This window comes from Anoplophora glabripennis, unplaced genomic scaffold, assembly GCF_000390285.2.
Source record: "Anoplophora glabripennis isolate ALB-LARVAE unplaced genomic scaffold, Agla_2.0 scaffold880, whole genome shotgun sequence".
NCBI classification, from domain to species: Eukaryota; Metazoa; Arthropoda; class Insecta; order Coleoptera; family Cerambycidae; genus Anoplophora; species Anoplophora glabripennis.
This window is the reverse complement of record NW_019417423.1, coordinates 110,921-132,382: the sequence shown is the minus strand read 5'-3', so window position 1 is coordinate 132,382 and position 21,462 is coordinate 110,921. Positions and strand designations below refer to the sequence as shown.

The 21,462-nt window shown below is 30.3% G+C and overlaps 2 protein-coding genes across 4 annotated transcripts in view; one reads left to right on the top strand and one right to left on the bottom strand.

Annotated features, from left to right (window-relative positions):
* Window positions 1-12,849, bottom strand: part of LOC108911897 (condensin complex subunit 3) — a 53,197-nt gene extending 40,348 nt beyond the window's left edge. For 2 of the 3 annotated variants that reach the window (XR_002763206.1, XM_023456276.1), the window contains exons 1-6: window positions 12,671-12,849; window positions 12,398-12,616; window positions 12,203-12,343; window positions 12,031-12,153; window positions 8,459-8,811; window positions 1,930-2,124 (exon numbers count right to left, since the gene is read on the bottom strand). Coding sequence is in view for 2 of the 3 variants with exons in the window: in XM_023456276.1 (XP_023312044.1) it covers window positions 1,930-2,124; window positions 8,459-8,811; window positions 12,031-12,153; window positions 12,203-12,343; window positions 12,398-12,616; window positions 12,671-12,772 (1,133 nt within the window). In the remaining variant the exon portion in view is untranslated. Of the gene's footprint in view, window positions 1-1,929; window positions 2,125-2,752; window positions 3,071-8,458; window positions 8,812-12,030; window positions 12,154-12,202; window positions 12,344-12,397; window positions 12,617-12,670 lie in introns of those variants that run through there. The other variant, XM_023456277.1, reaches the window with a different exon arrangement.
* A 2,713-nt stretch (window positions 12,850-15,562) lies between these two features.
* LOC111692331 (esterase FE4-like) lies at window positions 15,563-21,455 on the top strand. The gene is made up of 6 exons (XM_023456275.1): window positions 15,563-15,573; window positions 19,979-20,198; window positions 20,634-20,759; window positions 20,820-20,979; window positions 21,097-21,282; window positions 21,451-21,455. The coding sequence occupies exons 2-6, from the start codon at window positions 19,980-19,982 to the stop codon at window positions 21,453-21,455; spliced, it is 696 nt and encodes a 231-aa protein (XP_023312043.1). The 5' UTR covers window positions 15,563-15,573; window position 19,979.
* Window positions 21,456-21,462: the final 7 nt, after the last annotated feature.

The following is a 21,462-nucleotide window of genomic DNA, read 5'->3' as shown; positions in this document are numbered from 1 at the left end:
AAATAGGAAGAAAAATATGACATTTTTCGAATTTTTTTAACATATTGTGCCGCCAAAAGTTAAGCCCACGTTTTTTTTATGCGCATAGAAAAATTTTCATTTCTAGTGATATTTGAAAGCCAAAAAGCCAAAAATCTCCGTGGATATATGATTCACCCAAACCAAAACAGATACCGCCTGGTCTAATTGTTGAAGAGAGTAATAAAACTCAGTCCTACAAATACACTGATCTGCGTTGCAATATCGGACCATAGAAAATTTATAAATTAGTAATAAAAAAATCGAATCTGAAAGTTATAAATATTGTAAAAGATCTTTTACTGAATATATTATAAATTTTGAAACTATATTAAATGAAGTGGATTGGTCTTATATTTACAATTTGGATCATTTTGATGAAGCTAATATATATTTTTATGAATGAAAAGTGTTTACTGCGCAAAAGCGAATCATTCGACGCATAGCAGCCTTAAAAGAATCCTGTAAGCCATTTTTCAAAAAACCTCCCTGTACATTCTTGAGACATGTATTTAATAATGCAGGTATATTTAATTTAAATGAGGATACTCATTTTTATAACACACATCAAAAACATCACTTTCACTTGCCATTTACTAGAATAAATTTAATAAAAAATTCACCTAAATACATTGGACTAAAAATATTTGACAGGCTGCCTGAACATATAAAGTCTTGCTTATTTCACCATTTCAAGAGAGATTTGAAAAACTATTTACATGATAAAAGTCTTTTTATTCCCTTTCTGATTATATGTAATCTGTGTGACTTTTATGGAAGCTATCTTGAATTTTAAAATAATTGTATGTAGTAGTTATAGTAATTCTTATAATGTATATCCATTGAATGTAAACTGTACTGACTTTTATGGGTGTTGCCTATATTTTTATTTTTATTGGTTTTGTTGTCTCTATAACCTATATCTGTATTGACTATTCCTATACAATTGTAATATTGTCTTAACGGACAATAAATTATTAAATTATTATTATTGCTTTCGAGCGACGAATTATGCATGACAATAAATCCCGAAGAGAAATAAAATATGGACATACAAAATGAACAATCAGCTTCAAATTCTCCCTGTAATGTAGGTGTGTAATAGGGTAATAATGTCCCTCCTAGAAGCACACCGACTTACAAGAAAAAAAAATTACCGATAAAGAAAATAAGGATCAGCAAATGCGACCGTAGGTGCAGAATAAAGTAATAAATATATTTCTAGGTAAGGCTAGATTTTGTAAGCTAAGCTCCAGATATTTCACAAAAATATTAAAACTTTTTAAAACACGAGAACACAATAAGAACTGAACAGTATCAACAGTGAGTAAAAAGTGAATTTTGGCAGGATTTGCTCTGTATTTAAATATTTCCTTTTCCATAAGATCCTACGTTAAAATGCTTAATGCGTTTCAAATAAATATTTTGCAGCTTATTTTTGATAGTTTGACGATCGGAGGTTTGCTTTGCGCACCCCCCCTCTTGCGATAGGTACATCCTCGCACATAAATATACTACCCCATACTTAAGCCCGCGTTTGGACGTTCAATTATTCATTTTAGGGATGGCAGCCTCCAGGACTACAACAGTAAACTAGATATGAATGACAGATAGACGGGAAGGAAGAGGAGCCTATAATCATATTTACTGCAAAATTTCTTTTATATATCTTCTAAAAAGTGCTTATTATTTTAAATTCTTTCTTCCTACACCACTGTGTAGTCAACGGTTCTTAACTAGTTTTCTATTAAAAAATCATGCACATTTATTTCGAATTTGGCTTTTCTTTTACTCCTAATCGTTTCACAAATAAAAGCTGTTATTAATTCTAATCCTAATTCCACACAGTAAAAAATCTAACTTCATAGTAATATTGGTATGATATTAATTTATTAAAATTTATTTGCTTACCTTTCTATATAGCAACAAAATGGAGTTAACTCAGGTAGGATACTATCCAGATAATCCTCTGTTTCGGGACAATTTCTTAAAAATCTCGTAACAATACACCAATATGCCACAACCTCACTAGTCAAATTGTTCAGTGGTACTAACTTCTCATTATGTATAGGCAACACGTCAATTATGTTTTTAATAGTAGAAATGCTAAAAAAACAATGCATTAAAGGGTGACCTTCTCATCTCTTCTTATCAGTAAATATTGAAATGAACACACTGTATCTCAAGACACAACACCGAGAAATAGCATAGAAAATTTTCATGAAATTATAATGTAGAATAAAATAAAGACAAAGTACTTTTAAAGTAAAATAAAAAGCTCATTTCATAGTTATTTCATATAAACCTAAAACATTATCGGTCAAAATTTTAAATAATACGTTTTAATGATAAGCATGTCAAGAAAATAAATTTTGGGTACGAAGTAGAAGCATTAAAGTAAAAGACAATGCCACAAGAAGGGCCAATTTAGAGATTTTATGAGTAAATTAATGTTAAATAATCTAGTACAAAAGAAAGTTCAAATATTATAACATCAGAAACACATAGGCTAGAAGTTTCTTATAAAAAATTTGTCATGCAAAATATCATATAAAAATTTCTTGTAAATTAGTATTAAGACGTATAAAATCTACTACGCAGTTATAAAATATAAATTACGCCGTAAGTTAATTAAAATCAAATTCATCGCAACATGCTGGAGAAATTGCGCAGTTAGAAAATGATAACAGGGATACGAGCAACCAATGGCGAAAGAACAAATCAGTGAATTTACCTGGTACCGGAAAAACAAAAAAACATCGAGAGAAGTCAACAAGCTGAGAGAGAGGCGGAAGGAGATTCTAGAGACTGGTGAGGGGTGCATGTTGTCCTGTGGCTCCCCAAACAACATCAAAAACACCAGGAAGCACTCTACACAGACCCAACAGCCATCTTCAACGCACGAGAATAGCAGAAAACGACAACAATAAAGTGAGGTTATAGAGACGACCGCAAATTGCCAGCCAGAACGAAACCAAGTAAGTCCAGTTGCATAAGAGTTTTCTCCATGCCATAAAGTGTTGCAAATTCGAACTATAAAAGCTATTTGTGAAATACAAAACCCGTTACAAACTATAAACAATGTCAGTGATTAAAATTTAAATTGACATTTTTGAACATTCTATAATTTAAGTATTAGTTTAATTTCAAATGTTCGTAGTATAAGTTGATTTGTTTTGAAAAACGTTTAAAATAATGATAATTGGTTAACCAAACATTTTCTCAATTATGATAGGTAGAATAAGGCATTTCTCAGACAATTATTCATGTAAAAGTATATAAAAAAATATTCTAGTTTCTGTGTTCATAAAAATATTGTTCGAAATTGAAAGATAAATAAGTAATAAATGTCATCTTGTGTAAATATTTCCAATTTTGCTTTTATTCAATGTTTCTTACCCAAAATTAAATAGTAAAGGTTAATTAAAAGAGCATAGAACCGCCCCTATGAGGTAAGGACTCATGCTATTGATAAAATAAAGTGTTTTTTCTTGAGGGACAGTGTAGAAAATGAACATTCCTATCTACACTAATAAAATCCTGTCTACACTGTGAACATTATTTATACAAAGTAAAGCTGCCGGAGGCGATGTTAGCAATGATAAGGTAAGAAAGTCTAGTTCGTCTATGTTTGTCATTATTATTATTAAAATTTCTTATCAGAACCTACACTCAATGGAAAATTAGATATAAATACACCCAAATGACATTTTACATAAAAAAAAGGCGCCCAAACGGATAATTAATTCTTATACACACACAAAATTTACACACCAGAAACAAAATTAATCACCAAATTAAATAATAATTATAATATAATAAAAATAAATAAATATTAAAATAATAAATACACCGCTACCAATATCACCAAATTACATAATAATATATTCTGAGTTAAACTTTGGCAATGGTAGCCGAAGCGGCCAAGGCCTGCCAACTGAGGCGGACCAGGGCTGTACGGCAAAACCGTAGTGGGTTCGAATCCCACACGTGGATGGAAAATTCAAAGGAATTTTCCTATCGTACCCATGGATGTTTGTGATTGTTAAAGTGGAGGGTAGTGTAAATTAGCAGGCAAAAAGTGCCAAGCATGGCGTAACGGCTGGTAAGGTCATGAAATTTTTTCAAACCTACATCTGATATAAATATACAGATGTTGGTTCATATACATGTAAATTACTGGGTACTTCTTTATATAGTTTATTCTGAAAATGTTTTGAAATGTCATTATAAGATTCAAGAAAAGAAATAATTCTGCTGTATTTGATGAAAATCTATTAATATGCATATTATAGTATATACAGGGTGTCCCAGAATAATGTGTACAACGGAAGACCACAGACTCATGGACTCAAAATAGGCAGATTTAGGTTAATTCTCCTATATTCGAAATCGCTTCGTTTAGCCGCTAGATGGCCTCAAAATTCGTGAAATTTTTTTGAATTTTGTAAATAACTCGAATATGTATTAATCGGTTTTGATTATAGACCCCCAAAAAAAAAAGTTGAAAATACCAGAGACTTGACCCACCTATCCTTATGTATTTTGACGCGCTGAAATCGAATCCAGAGACAAAATTACTCCATCACCCTCCAGTTTTTTTTTAAATCGCGAAAAACTACCCCAAAAACACGGAAAATCTTCAAATTCTCGCTTGAGCACGGGTCCGAAGGTTGAGATAAACGTGAGAACCAGCACAATAAGACTATTTTATACGTACAGTAAAGCTCGGTTACAACGTACACGCTTATTACGTACTTACGGTTATAACGTACCGAATAAGCAAGTCCCGACATTATTATAGGGCCTTCAATGGTTAAATGTTTTGTTAAAACGTACTCCGTTATTACGTACTTCTGATATAAAGTACCAAAATATCTGGTCCCAACATCTAAAAATTTCATTATAACGTACTTTTTATACATAATTTATTTCGGCAAGTATGGCAAAAGCTCAGGGCACGTGTAGCTCGGCGGCGGCGATATCTAAATCAAAGGCAGCCGTTTTGACCAGGCTGAAATAAGTTTTCGCCGACTAGCTGCCCGATATTGTTTATTTGTTTAAGATTTTTTCTCCCAACACATGTTGATACAATGCAGTTGTGTAGTTATTTTAACCATTCTTTATTCAGTTTCCTTGTTGACATCGTATAGTACGTATCTAAGAGTAAGCGAATTTTTGAATACTGTCAAGTATGGATGATTCAACGCAAGCTAGTTCTAGTAAAATGGCTCGGAAGGCTTTAACAATAGATGAAAAAATTTCTATAATTCAGGAAATAGAAAGAGGTGTTAAACAAGCTGACATCTGCAAATCTAGATGTATGAAAAAAACAACAGTGTCCACAATATTGAAAAACAAACATAAAATATTGGATTCCCGCGGAATTTATAAAGAAAGTAAAAGAATTCGCAAACCCGTCCAAAAAAACATCGATGAGGCATTACTTCAGTGGTTTACGTATCAAAGAAGTTTGAATACTACAATATGTGGGCCCATTCTTCAGGCAAAGGCCCAAGAGTTTGCAAAGTTACTTAATGCTGATGGATTCTCTTGTGATTCGGGTTGGTTACATAGGTTCAAAAAGCGGCACAATATAAGTTCCAGTAAAATCCATGGGGAAGCTGCAAGTGTGAACATGGAAAATGCGTTGGATTGGGTTAAATCAACATTAGTTCCACTACTTATGAACTACGGCAAGAGTGATGTTTTTAATGCTGATGAACTTGGGTCTTTTTTATAAACTTGCTCCAGATCATACAATGAGCTTTAAAGGTCAAAAATGTGTTGGAGGGAAACTTTCTAAGGAAAGAATAACGGCTCTTGTATGTGCAAATATGACCGGGACAGAAAAACGTAAACTCTTAGTTATTGGTAAATTTAATAGGCCCAGATGTTTTAAAAATGTAAAAAAATTGCCGGTTAATTATACGGCAAACAAGCGCGCATGGATGACTGCAAATATTTTTTGAAGTGAGCTAAGATCTTGGAACAAACAATTGGTAAAAGAAAACAGGCGGATATTATTGCTTGTTGATAATTGTCCTGCTCATCCTCACGTTTCCAATTTGACCAATATTGAACTGGCATTTTTCCCACCAAATTTTACATCTGTCCTGCAACCAATGGATCAAGGTGTTATCCACAGTTTGAAAGTTCATTATCGGCGACTGCTTATGACCAGTAATCTTAAGTGCATCGAAAATAGCACACCAATAACAATAACTTTGCTTTATGCTATTGAAATGGTTGCAAAACCGTGGCAACAGGTTGCCCAAAAAACAATTAAAAATTGTTTCAAACATGCATGGCCCTCTCTTTGCGAGTTCGACGAGGACGATGATTTACCTCTTAACCAATGGCTTATTCAACAAGTTGTTAATGAAGAGGATGACGATAACTTACCTTTAAGTGTATGGATAAATAAAAATAATTTTAACTTAGAAAAATTAAATCCAACTGTGATTGACGCTTTCGTTGACGTGGATAAAGAGCTTGTTACAACAAATTTGCCTACAGAGCAGGATATTGTTGACCAAATTAACGAAGATGAGCAGGTTGATAGTGGAGAAGAAGATGAAGAAGAACCGGAAGAAGAAACGCCCGTAACGTTTGATGACGCAATTAGAGGAATAAAAAAAAGTAAAACGATTTTTAGAAAGTAAAATTAATACTGAAGATCGTATTTTAAGCGCATCGCTGGAAATAGAAATGTATTTAGAGCAACAGATCCTTATAAATCGAAAAAAAACAAACTCATATAACAGACTTTTTTATAAAGTAGTTTTAGGTATTTTATTATACATACATACCTATTTTGTGGTGCAAATAAAAACTACTTTTAGTTTTGCTTTTAAGTTTTAAGAACAAATCCATATATCCATATATACTGTTATTCTATTGCTGCGTTTGTTAAATATATGTATGTTTGTACTTTTGTTAAGAATCAATAAAAATTTTAATAATTTTTTTTAAAACGTACTTCTAATATAACGTACCGATTTTTTTAAGTCCCCGCCGGTACGTTATAACCGAGCTTTACTGTATTTTGACGAAAAAATTTTGATTCATTAAATCAATTTTACCTATGTAATTTACTATAACTTTTGACTATGTAATTTAAACCCAAAATGGGCAAAAAAATAAGGGTGTCACATTTAAACTTAAAAAATTGTAATTGCTTGAAGTTAAACTAGAAGTGAAAAATTATTTGTTTATGAAATTTGTTACCTATTTTACTTGTCCCCAAATTTATGTTGCTAATACTAATGAAAAGCCAAGAAAGAAATATTTGTAATCAAAAAATAAAATAGGTGTAATAATACAGAAAAAGGTACGTATACGAGTATACATAGGTAGATTTTCATAAATTTCAGATTCATCTTTAAGAAACCATAGATTCGAGGTTAGATCTAACTACTTTTATTACTACATTAATTTCTTGATAAAATCTATGCCCAATAAAGTTGGGCTCTTTTCATGGTCAGAAATAGAAAAATGTGATAGGTATTACTTTGTATTGAAGGATAACTTTGAACACTACTCTGTCCCGCTTTAGTCTTTTTGGAGTAAAATTGGTCTGAGGGCTACTCCAGCTATAAAAGATTTGGCTCCAGTGTCCAGGAAGAAAATCCTTGAGAATTCTGTAAATTCGTGCTATAGGTCGAGGCAGATAGTCTTTAGAGAATGAATGACAAAAGAATTTTACTGATTGATTTTACCTCGAGCAATTTGACAGTATGATCTTCTTTCGGGTCAATCTTGTTAATTTCTTGTTTCAGTTTAATTAATTTTCTGCATTTCTTTTTTGAATACCAGCAATTTTTGCAATAACTTTTTATCGGGATTTTCGTAATAATTCTGCTCTTCTTCAGTGTGAAAAGTTCACATCAATTGAGTGGTCTCCCAGATTGCTAAATCTAATGCCCTTAGACTTTTTTCTACTGGGGCACTTAAAGTCAAAAATTTATGCAACACGACCGAACTCACTTGAGAAGCGAATTGTTGAAAAATATCGTCAGATAACGCCCAAAATGTTTCAAAATATTCGTTCGGAAGTTAACCAAAGATGTTATTAATGCACGGAAGTGGAGGGAAACCAATTTGAAGACTTAATAAAATCATCACTTAAAGATTGAGAGAAAATATCAATGAATGGAAGAATGTTATTTTATTGTCATATCCAAACCGAAATTTAAAAAGTTGTATGTCGTTGCGAGTGGAATTGAAAAAGCTTTAAAATTAAACGTCACTCAACATACGGTGCCATTTAAAGTTTAAGGGTAATCCACACCCCTACCGCAAGTTTTAATTGGAACAACCTGTATACTAACGGAGAAATATGTGTATATACCAAATTATTCGGCAAACTTGAATAAACAATTAAAAAAGAAATAGGAACTGTCACTTGAAACAATTGCCCTGTAGATTTATAACTTACCTAAAAAAAACTTCCATGACCTTTTCACTAATTTTCTGAGTATTTATAATATCATTTTCGTCTGCATCAAGTTTTAAGCTCCTAAGAAATTCAAGGAAATTATCATTATAGGCGCTAAGCCATTTTGGAAATAATTTTTCTAAAAAAACTGTTCTAACTTGTTCACTGTCATCATTAAATCCACACTGTAAAATCTGTTGTCTTGTAATAATTTTAAATAACCGTGGGCCAATATCCGCACAACGCGAGTATGCGGCCACACGTACATGACCGTCAACATCTCGAATGCGTTCACTTATTTTTGATATAGTTACAGAATTCGGAGCTATTCTTTTTACAACTTCTTTTCTGATCTGAAAAATAAACCAATTTCAGTACTTATACGTATTTTAAAACAATGAAATTATTATATTTTAACACAGTATGTTTTTGCACGCTGTCAACTAAAAGTAGTGTTCATCATACACCATAAAGGCATTAAATCTTTGCAATAAAAACAAACATTAATGAAATTTGAAACGGTAACCATGGAAATATTACAACATATTTTTTACAACATGGTAGATATTTTCTTCTTCAAATGCAAGGTGACCAACCGTACCGGATTGGCCGGGACAGGTTCCAGTTTTTAGAACGTGTGTCGGGAAATAGTGTCCCGGAATTGTACCGGATTTATTTGTTTCGTGCCGATTTGTACCGGAATGGCGTTTTCAATAGTATTCGCTATATAACCTGAAATAAATCTCAGAAACTGAATTTAATGTAGAGACAGTAAAGTCTATAATTATAACAAGATGTCATAATAATTTTACCTGTTTTATAGATATTTATTTCAAAACGAAAAAGCGTTAAGAGCCAAACAAAATATAAATTTAAATAAAGTACCTATACTAGGCCAGGTACACATCTTCACCTGTTACGTAGCTAGTTTTATTTTAGTGCTCTAATTTAATTAAGTAACGTGTTTGACAATTTATTTTTTTTTGGTTTCATAAAAGTGTCCCGGATTATCACTTTGAGCAGTTGGTCACCTTATCAAATGCCATATAACTGACAACTTATGTGACGTTACTCAATAATATAATTGTCATTTATATGCCTAGTAAGTAAGAAAGTACTACTTATAGTAATATAAACACATTATAGTACTATGAATTCAATTTTAATATTGAACATTTATTTTTTTATATTATTATTTATTATTTATAGTAAAAGTACAATTGTGAAGATTTGCATCATTTAAGAATCCTCCATATCAGTACTCACGACAATATTTTTTGTCATTGTCAACTGACGTGACGCCAAATTTTAAATATTTGTTTTGATAGAAGCAAATATCTATGGTAACGATACGTAAAGGTACCTATACATATATGGTACAGTAAAATAAGTTAAAGATTCAATGTTACAACCTTCATTTAAAATTCGTTATTCTCTTAGTTTTTTAACCATTTTACCTAGATTTTATAACGTTTGAAGAAAAAATAGTATATGATGTTCGGAGAATAAGATACTTTATGTGCTTCGCACTTTCCACACTTAGCACATAAAGTATCACTTATTCTCCTAACATCACAATATACTATTCTTTCTCCACACTAGCTTCCACCAAGTCGAAAAAAATATACGTCAGTGTACCAGCAACAAAAGTGCAGTAGAGATTTACACACATTTGTAAAGGGAACATTTCAGTACATAAAGTGTAAATAGTGAAAGTGAAACAACAACACCTATATTCCCATATAATGTTTTGGTCTAGGAACAAAGGTATTGAAATAATTCCATTTCATGCCATATACTTATGTCTTATGTGATTTATAGGTAGGTACCCTCGTAATTATAATACTCATTCACTATCATATATTATCATATACTACTTTTACTTCCTCATAATTCATAAAATTTTTCAAAATACTTTTAAAGTTTTAAAGGATAAAAAATACAAAAATGAAGAAAAAAAATTTCAGTAAATAAGAACATATTAATACCTCAAAATATTAATTATATTATTTGACAAATATGAAGCCTTATTTGACAAATTAATTTTATTTGTTGATGGAAAAAAGCTAGTTATTAGAGAAATTCCAACAGTCATAAATATGCAGTTTTAATTGATTTCCAAAAAGAAACAAATATCTCATATCATATCTTATAGCTGTTTTACATTGACAATTTATTGATGAATTAATTCATGAAGTCGCTTCATCAAGAAATTTGACAAGTGTAATGCACCAAATCTGCTGTCAAATATCTTGATGAATTAGAGCATGTTCTAATTTTCGTCAATTTCTTTGTGAAGTTCGGAAGTACCAACCCAACAGATTTCCAGCCTAAGAGTGGAAAGGTGACATTTTTGAAATTTATTTGCTTCTTTGATTCATTGGTAGAATGGATTCATGCGTCAAAAAACTTGACAAAGTCCGTAGCAGTGTAAAACCACACTGTTTATCAATAAATTTGTGAATTAATTGATGGAGAATTTCGTCAATTTATTGATGAATAAATTGTCAATGTAAAACAGCTATTACACTTATTGTCGTTGATCACACAAAAGGGTGTTAAGCGCCAAAAATGTAATTTCAATAATTTCTCACGAAAACAATGTACCTAAAGAAATATCATTACAAGCAGCTTTTTTTGTGGTATGTATGCTGGATATCGCAGTACTAATTATGTGTAATATAGGCGAATACATATGCTTTCATTACCCTAAGAAAGGTCGATTATGTTCTTATCGCTTACGTCCATAAGGACTTCTAGGACGTCTTAAAATTTTACTTCACTTTCCTGTCCCAATATTTTATCGTAAATATAGGGTAATCCATTAACGATACAGGGTGACTGTACATAGGAAACTAGACATGCTACGATTATGAGCTAAAAACAAATATGGCCAAAAGAAATTGACTTAAAAATATTGCAAAAGTTAATTCTTGTTGGACTGACACATCTAAAAATTCAGCATTAAGGGCCCCATATTCTTTAAATAGTGTTTTCCGCAAAGACATATAATTTCAAACATTTAATAACTGAATAATCTAAAGCTTATCAAATAATAGGAATGTTATGTCATGCCATCTGGGTATTTTCAAAGACGCCGCAGTAAAACGAATAAACAGGTGCAAAAAACGATCAAACCATCAAGGTTTTAGGTACTGAAATCTACGAAAATACTAACTTTTTTATATATAATTCCACATGTAAATATTCTTATAATATTTATTTGCTTAGTCCTACATATAAAATTGTTTACTTTTATTTATAAGTACGTGAAAATAATTCTTAAAATGTGGGGTTAGAATAACATGAATAACGCATGTTTTACAAACGCTTTTTTTTTAGTTATTATTTTATTTGAGTAAATTTAAATGGTAACAATGAATAAACAAAACGTCAAGGATTTCATTTTTGTGCTTACTTTTGTTCTACACGTTTTACTTTTAAAGATTTCAGTACCTAAAAACGCCAGAAATTTCACTATTTCTTGGCCGGGAATATGGCCACCTTAAAACTGTACTTTTAATCCACAAAGAGAAAAAAATAATACTTATATAGATACACAGATTACTCACCAATGGATTTGCCTCTACCAATAAAGAGATGTACGCTTTTACAACAGGGCATTCTGTATTTGAGGGTTCTTGTAATCTTACTAAAGCCATTACAGCTTGAAGACGAATTGATATTTTTGGATCCTATAATAAACAGATTATTTCTTATACATTTATTACCACATTATATTACCATGATACGCTGTAACATTGCTTCTTGGATAGCATCACACATAAAGTTATCCAGATGTATTTCATTACCAACATGCTGAAGAATTAAAGTTACAAACCGACAAGAGTAATAACGTGCTTGTTCATATATCAAATCATGAAACTAAAAGAAAACAAATGTTAATAACAGTATTTATAAAACAAAACGTTACCCAACTTTTAAAGTTTCAACTATAACTTCTGTTAAAAAAGGATGTGATGAGGAATCTTCATCTTGTGAAGTAGTATCATTTTCATTAGATTTTGTCACGAAAGATACAAATTGTGCCAAAAATTCCAGGGTTCTTTCGACATATGGATTTCGTGTTGTAATATACTTGTGAAAAATATGTTTCAAAAGTTTTAAGAATTCCTCCACAAATGCTTCAAATGGAACCTGTTTTTTTATTAGTCAATTTATTTCTTATTTGATATTTCTGTGTTACATTACCTGATTATAATAGGCCTCTAGACTTTTTAAATATCTCTGATGGCAGGAGGCATTTTCTTGGGCTTTATATAGAATTAATTTAATTTTATTGTCATTATACATTGTAAATAAACAAAGAATAAATATATATTTCTGTTACTAGCACCTCAACTCAACCGTCAATTACAAATTTACCAATAAAATAAAAGCAACAAGCAACGCAACCCGAGCAGTGTTGCCAACTTTGGATTAGCAATAAATACCAACTGGTACAAAAAAAATACCAAAATATACTAAAACCTATTATTTAATTTACAATAATTGGAAAAATATTGGAACCAGAGTTAATTTGAACTGTTATACTACAGTAGATACTACAAAATACTAAGAAAAAGTTATTAAATTTAAACTATAAAAAAGCAAATAGGTTTCAAGATGCGTTGCGTGTTGCATGTTAATGAATAGAATTTGTAAATAAATTTTCTTTAAATTGCTAGTTTGTTTATATTTTATAAAAAATAAACTATATACTGTATAATATAATACATAATAGATACATTTTCAAAGAAAAACTAAAACTAAACATAAATATTAAAATCCAAATCTTCCACATTACACTTTATACGCTTCCAATGATTTAACTTTGTCCATTAAACTATCAGGCAATTTGTACGTTGCACTATACATATTCGGTCTTTTAAGGCCTTATTATTATTATTAAAATTGACGATAGCATTTCAGGTGACATTCGATTTCTTATTTTAGTCTTTACAACATTCACATACTAAATAATCTCTCCACTTCTGCATTTGAATGTGGAATTACTAGCAATGAAATAGCAAAATTAATTAATTATATTATATATATATATTACTATATTAATATATTTTAAATTCGTCCACGTTAACAGATGTATTTTATTCGACTGATTTTCCATTTCACAAATCTCAGTTGCTGTTTTTTTCTAATATTAAAAAATTGGAGTAAAATTAGGTTTATTGTAACTCAAATAATTTTCCACAGAAATTAAAGAAATAATTTCTAATAATTTTAGGTTTTCAGAAGTTTTTAATAGTATCTGATCCACCATAGTTTCATAATAAAATCAACTGCTCTTTCTCGCAATGCCAACTCCTCATCATTTTTAATATTGCCATTATCCTTCATGCATTTATTAACATTGTGCTCAAAAGCATATCCCAAATAACAGTATTTGTAAATATTAGTTTTAAATTTTTCCGAACTGTCCTTATGTAGAATATCATTTTCACATGAGGTATTTTAACCTGTTCAAGTATCTGGTTGATTAAAGAATTTTTATGATTTTACATAATAAGACAACAAGAAAATACTAGACCATATACTAATTTAAAATTAAAAATACTAAATAATATACTATACAGGGTGATCCATTAACGGTATCGAGCTGGTGTATATAGGAAACTAGACGTGTTACGATTATGGGGTAAAAAATGTATTAACAAATGCGACCGAAATAAATTGATTTAAAATATTTTCAAGTTTGTAACTTCACCGCTAGGGGGCGCAACTGCTATAGTGTTACAGAAAATTCTCGGTTTTTCTAAATTTTGCTTATATAACCTAAGTTGAAAATACATTTTTTAGATACACTGTTAAACCCTTTACAAGTTTTGTTTGAACTTTTTATTTGTTATTACTATAGCAACGTCAGTATGAAGGACGCTATCTTGAAATTTTTCTAAACGATGGCTCATTTTAAAGAACTATTAATAAAATTTATTTTTATGATATAGGAATAAAAATATTATTTTCCTGCGCAACGGTAGACGACGCTAATGAGAAAAGTTTTGAAATTGTCTCCGTTTACTAAAAAAATTAAATGCAACGGTATAGGTTTTTTTTTCAGGGCATGATAGACCATTCACTATGGAAAACAAATACATAAACCGAAGATCTTTTTTCTTTTTCAAGTTATTGCTAAAAGAGTGAGGTTGTGCTGCCGCTTTTTTTAATAACTTAACTTAAATATTCACATTCATTGTTGTTTAAATGTCAGATATGATAGTTGAACTCTAGACTACCTGTAAATTTGAGCTCTTAATATTAATAAACAAAGCCACAATGATTTTTTGAAAAAAAAAAAATAAAAAATATCTCAGCTCCAGAGGATCGTAGAGCAATGAGTAGACTCAAAATTTGCATAAAAATCGTAGCTATTAAATAATTGATGTGAAAATTTTTACACTTCAATAATCAAATTTTTCTTTATTGAACGTTGTAGTAGAGGTAAAATAAAGTCCTCGAACAAGTCTCGACGACGCGCGACGTCTCAAAGATATAGAAATTAGAATTTGCCAAGAGCATTTTTTACACAATAAATAGCCTTTGACAAAAACTAATAAATATTTTGAAATTGAAAAAAAAACGCTAAAATTTTCTGTTTTTGAGTTTTGCAAGAAAACTAATTAACGAATTTTAATTCAGCGCAGTTCATTTTGTAGGTATTTTTAATACGTATAAAATAATATTAAACTTTTTTTCAGTAGTAGCAACGGTTCAAAAGTTGAACACAAAAAAACAGTTTTTCGAGTTTTCTTTGATTATTTAAACAATGTTCTGCAACGGCAACTGGTCTCAAACTATTGTCGTAATATCCTGACATCTTTCCGAAAATTTTTGATTAATAATATACCCTCTTTTAATTAGTTCGAAACATGGGTTAATTTTTAAAATGATAAATTGTCCAGTATATGTATACAAATATTTTTATACTTATTGTTATATAGTATGNCATATGCACTTACAGTTTAGTTTGTTAGAGGTCTCTCTCAATGTATCTATTATAAACATGTCGCGAAAAAAACGCTTTGTCTAGTAGTGTACTTATGTTTGCGTAATGCAGTCATGTTTTGTGTAAAAAATTAATAATAAATAATAATAGTGTAAGTGAATAAACCTTTATTATCTTTTTAGACAATGCATTACATAACTATTATATAAGATTAGTCAAAACAAAGTAAATACAGAACATAAATCAATAAATAGTAAATTAATTCATATGTACACCTAAACAATACAATTAAATTTAAAATTATTGTATATGAAAATATGTGTTTTAAAATCTTAAAAACATTTGTCTTTTTGATATGTTTTCAGGTTTCTCTTGAAAGTCTATAAGTACAGTTGTTAGGTTTTTATATCTGTGGGTCGTGACTGATAATCTAAATATACATATAAGAGAGAAAGTTAAGGAACAATTGCGCCAAAGGGTTTTTATTGTTTCGTTTGTTGTTCACCTAATATACTTCACTCATTCACTCAACTCAACGCCTAAAGATAATAACATCGCAAAATGCTATTAAATTTAGGAGTGCATTTTAGAGAAAGGGGTGCATTTTTGTTTTTGATCTGACATGGTAGTATTACCGCAAAAAGATAATTCGTATCGGGTCCGTGATTCAACTTTGCATAATATAAATTAAGCAGTTGTTAATGCTATAAATTTTGATATTTTTAAGTACCTATTATGGAATTTATTCTGGAAATTAAATTTTTATAAGTTCTCCATTATGTATTTGTATGTATGCATACCTAAAAACTTGTATTAGATTTTTTTCATGTGAGTAGTAAATGTTAATACTATTACATAATTTCAGTTTGTTATAAAACCCCATTGCAAATGTTTTCTTTGTGTTTTCTTTGAATTGAAGGCTCTTTGAAACCATACCCTCAAGTTATTTGTTACATTACTACATATTGGTTTTAACAATTCGTCACTTTTACTTGACATTGTTATATACGTTATCAGCGTTAACAGTAAATTGAACGAATATCGAATAAATATTCATGTCATTCACTATAGCAAAAACAGTACTGGACTTAATTATCTAGATCTTTACGGAACAACTATAATGATTTCTGTTATTTCTGAATAAAATAGTTTCTATAGATTTAATGCCACTATAATTAAGAGAAACACTTTTAGAAAGAAAACTTTAGGCTCATTAAGAAAGTATAATAAATTTTCTAAAAATCCACACTCCGATATCTTTGAAAAACCTATAATTATATAAGTGTGGCCTGAAAGGTTTAATTAATAAATCTAATACTCTCTTTATTAAGAAGATTGGTAAATAGTCAGCCAGAAGCCAGNGTTCGAAACATGGGTTAATTTTTAAAATGATAAATTGTCCAGTATATGTATACAAATATTTTTATACTTATTGTTATATAGTATGTAAAATGGGTTATTTATACTTGCATTTGCGTCTTCAAAGTGAAATAACCTACAAAAAATAACAAATGAAAGTAACTCAACTAACCCAAATTTTTGAATTAAACAAAGTCTTGCATTAGGAACATACAATAAAAATTATTTATTCTCATTAAAATTTTCGTATTCTACCTACTAGAAATAAATTATTCTTAATCATAATGTTTGTATTCTTAAATTCATTAAACGTAACAGTGTATTATCAGCTACCTTTGTTTTCAAGTTGAATATCCTCGCAAATATCAAAAACTGTTTGGCCCTGCCGGATGTCCATCTAATATGAGTAAGTAAAGTTTAAATAAACATATTATGAAAGACCCTTCCAGAATTTAAGTGTACAAGGGGACAATGCCAATATAAATCATAAATTGCTATATTTATGTACACAAAGGCTAATCTTCCAATTTGGCAATTTATCACCAATTAGGAAATTTACAAGACTACCCAACAAGTGCCCGAGTGAATCATATGACAATGACATGGATTTAGAATAAGTAGGTTGTCGAGAACATTTAAAAATTACTTGAATGTTGATAAATTAAGGAGAACGATCTGGAAAAACCTTTTTAAATAGGTACATTAATTAATTCTTTATCATGGCGAATGAGGTTTTCTTAACATAATACGATAAGGTTCGACCGGCTACTAAGTGTACTTAATTATTGTTATCATTATGATTGGTAGGTAGGTATTAACATTTCATGGAAAAGTTTGCGATTACATCCAAGTATTTTTCAGAAGACGTTATTTTGTTATCACAGGTAGGTATATGTGTATTGTATATACGTATATATTCAGTGAAATTTGAAAAATGCAAATCAGACAGAATGTAATAGCACATTATGTATATACCTGCGAAACGATCAATTGAAATCTGGTTAAAATGAATATAACAAACTTTATCTTCAGAAAAAGAAATCTAACGAACAATAAATGACAAACATTTTTCTATCACTATAAAACAATAATTTTAAATTTCAGGAAAACGTTTAGACTTGGTTTGTATTAGCTATAACATAACGTCTGTATTTCGGATGTCTCAAATAATAACATTAAAAAAATATATATCGAGAATATTGTTTTTTCTTTTTTCGATTCATTTTAAAAACAGAAACGTAAACTTTCCACTGCTACAGGGAATACCGTTTAGGACTTGAACAACGCTCCGTAAATTACGTAAATTATTCAATTTAAATAAATAAAAACATATGTAGTTACAGTTTAGTTTGTTAGAGGTCTCTCTCAATGTATCTATATAAACAAGTCGCGAAAAAAACGCTTTGTCTAGTAGTGCACTTATGTTTGCGTAATGCAGTCATGTTTTGTGTAAAAAATTAATAATAAATAATAATAGTGTAAGTGAATAAACCTTTATTATCTTTTTAGACAATGCATTACATAACTATTATATAAGATTAGTCAAAACAAAGTAAATACAGAACATAAATCAATAAATAGTAAATTAATTCATATGTACACCTAAACAATACAATTAAGTTTAAAATTATTGTATATGAAATTATTTGTCTTAAAATCTTAAAAACATTGGTCTTTTTGATAAGTTTTCAGGTTTTTCTTGAAAGTCTGTATAGTCGTTAGGTTTTTATATAATTATGTGGGTCGTGACCGATAATCTAAATATACATCTAGTTGACCTAAAATATATTAGGTGATTGACAATGTAATGTACAAAAAGAGAGAAAGTCAAGGAACAATTGCGCCAAAGGGTTTTTATTGTTTCGTCCGTTTGTTGTTCAACTCTTCACTCATTCACTCAGCGCCTAAAGATAATAACATCGCAAAATGCTATTAAATTTAAGAGTGCATTTTAGAGAAAGGGGTGCATTTTTGTTTTTGATCTGACATGGTAGTATTACCGCAAAAACATAATTCGTATCGGATCCGTGATTCAACTTTGCATAATATAAATTAAGCAGTTGTTAATGCTACAAATTTTGATATTTTTAAGTAGGTACCTATTATGGAATTTACTCTGGAAATTAAATTTTTACAAGTTCTCCATTATGTATTTGGATGTATGTTAATACTATTACATAATTTCAGTTTGTTATAAAACCCCATTGCAAATATTTTCTTTGTTTGAAACCATATCCTTAAGTTATTTATTACATTACTACATATTGGTTTTAACAATTCGTCACTTTTACTTGACATTGTTATAGACGTTATCAGCGTTAACAAAAAATTGAACGAATATCGAATAAATATTCATGTCATTCACTATAACAAAAACAGTACCTACTGGACCTAATTATCTAGGTAGATCTTTACTGAACACCTATACTGATTTCTGTTATTTCTGAATACATAGTTTCTATAGATTTAATGCCACTGTAATTAAGAGAAACACTTTTAGAAAGAAAACTTTAGGCTCATTAAGAGAGTATAATAAATTTTCTAAAACTCCACATTCCAATATCTTTGAAAAACCTATAAGTATATAAGTGTGGCCTAAAATGTTTAATTAATAAATTTAAAACTCTCTTTATTAAGAAGATTGGTAAATAGTCAGCCAGAAGAGCCTTTGATTTTATTTTTTTTTTCAGGTTGTTTTATAAGCAACACGTATAATTCATATATATGGTGTTATATAACTGTATAGTTTTTTTTTTTAGAAGAAAATACATTGTTATATTAACCACTTGAGGAATCTTTTGTAAGAATCGTTCGTATTTAATTAATTACATTTTTTTGGACTTATTCTGTAATTTTATTAGATAATTCCGAAATTCTATTCCAAACGCTGACTTTGATGGATTATCGGAAGTACTTAATTTAGACTGATATATTTTTTTGTATATTGCACTGAGGAATTATGTAGGTATTTTATATTATTGCACAATCATTAGATTATCAAAAATACAGATTTTTCTCTTTTAGGGATATTAAACATTTTCGTATTTTCGTAACTATAGTACAAAATAAAAATAATGTTAGTTTCAGTTTTCAATCTTATAAAATCGTGTGCCATAGCCATTATTTTAATCTAGCCCTGGAAATGGTAAAATAGTATACAGTGCTGTCTCTAACTAATAATAATAAATATATTCCAGAATGTTCAGACACGTAGCTGTAATCGTTTTTCTGGGTTATGCTCTGGCTTTTCCTGAAGCCAGCGAAAGGTCGAGAAGGAGTACGACTGAAAACCCCTTAGTAACTACCCCTTTAGGTCAAATAAAGGGTACGGTTATGACTTCAAGGCTAGGCAAACCTATATACGCATTTAGGGGCATACGCTACGCGAAAGCGCCAGTAAATGAGCTGAGATTTAAGGTGAGATCATTTAATATGTACATATACCATTCACTGTCTGCTTGTAATGAGTATTATCTGATTGCAAATTGAATTTGCTCATAAATAGACCAAGGGCGTGAAGTCTTCCCACTCAACGCTAAGGCGCTAAGGGTGCGTTTACTTGGGGTGTTACAATCTTAAGATTATGAGATCAAGCTCTAGAGCGGGCAGGTTTGAATCAACTACTAGCCTTAAGTAACCCTAGGGTGCCTAAGATAGACCCAGAAACTGGTAGTCAAATAATTAACCATAAATAAAAAAAGTGTTGTGAGGAATTTGATACTCTGTTTTCAAAAACCAGTATTACGTTCCTTTTTCATTATGAGCATCCAAGTGGGTAGGCCTTCTTGTATTGTCTGGTCATTTTTAGATTGGAAAAATGAATTCAATTTCAATTTTATTTATTATTCTTAGCCTCCAGAGCCGGTAGAGAAATGGGAGGGCGTCTATAATGCCACTGAAGATGGTCCACTTTGTCCACAACCTACCACGGATCCTGTATCAGAAGACTGTTTAATATTAAATGTTTATTCCACCAAGGTTAGTATTTAACATGAACCTTCGGAGGCGTTATAGTAAACATTGTTACAACTTTTACAGCTTCCGAAGAGTGCTGAAAATCCGAAACGCTCTGTAATAGTCTACATACACGCTGGAGGGTTTTACAGTGTCGGTTCTACCAGTTATTGGGCTGGACCCAATTATTTTATGGACCAAGACATCGTCTTAGTGACTATCAATTACCGCTTGGGAACTTTAGGTAATATCATTCTTATAATATTGTCTTTAACTAATATCTTCTTTCACGTGACGAAAAATATTATTTAAAAAATGTAGATACCGATGTATTAAAGGGTATGTGTATTTAACATATTAGGTTTCTTGAGTACCGGCGACAAAGAAGCCCCAGGGAATAACGGCTTGAAAGATCAAGTCCAGGCATTGAAATGGGTGAAACAAAACATCGAAGCTTTTGGAGGGGACCCAGATTGTGTCACAATCATGGGTTATAGTGCTGGTGCGATGAGCGTTATCTTGCATATGGTTTCACCGATGTCCCAAGGTAAGTTCATAGTTTTGTATAATGAGAAATCTTCATTAGAAACCTTGTTTTATATATTACTTACAATTAGTATGTCGTCTCTCTCTATTAACATTTATTTATTAATTATAAATTCTAATTAATTACATTAGTGGCATAGTAAATTTTTTTGTCTAACTACTAAACAAGATTAATGTTATA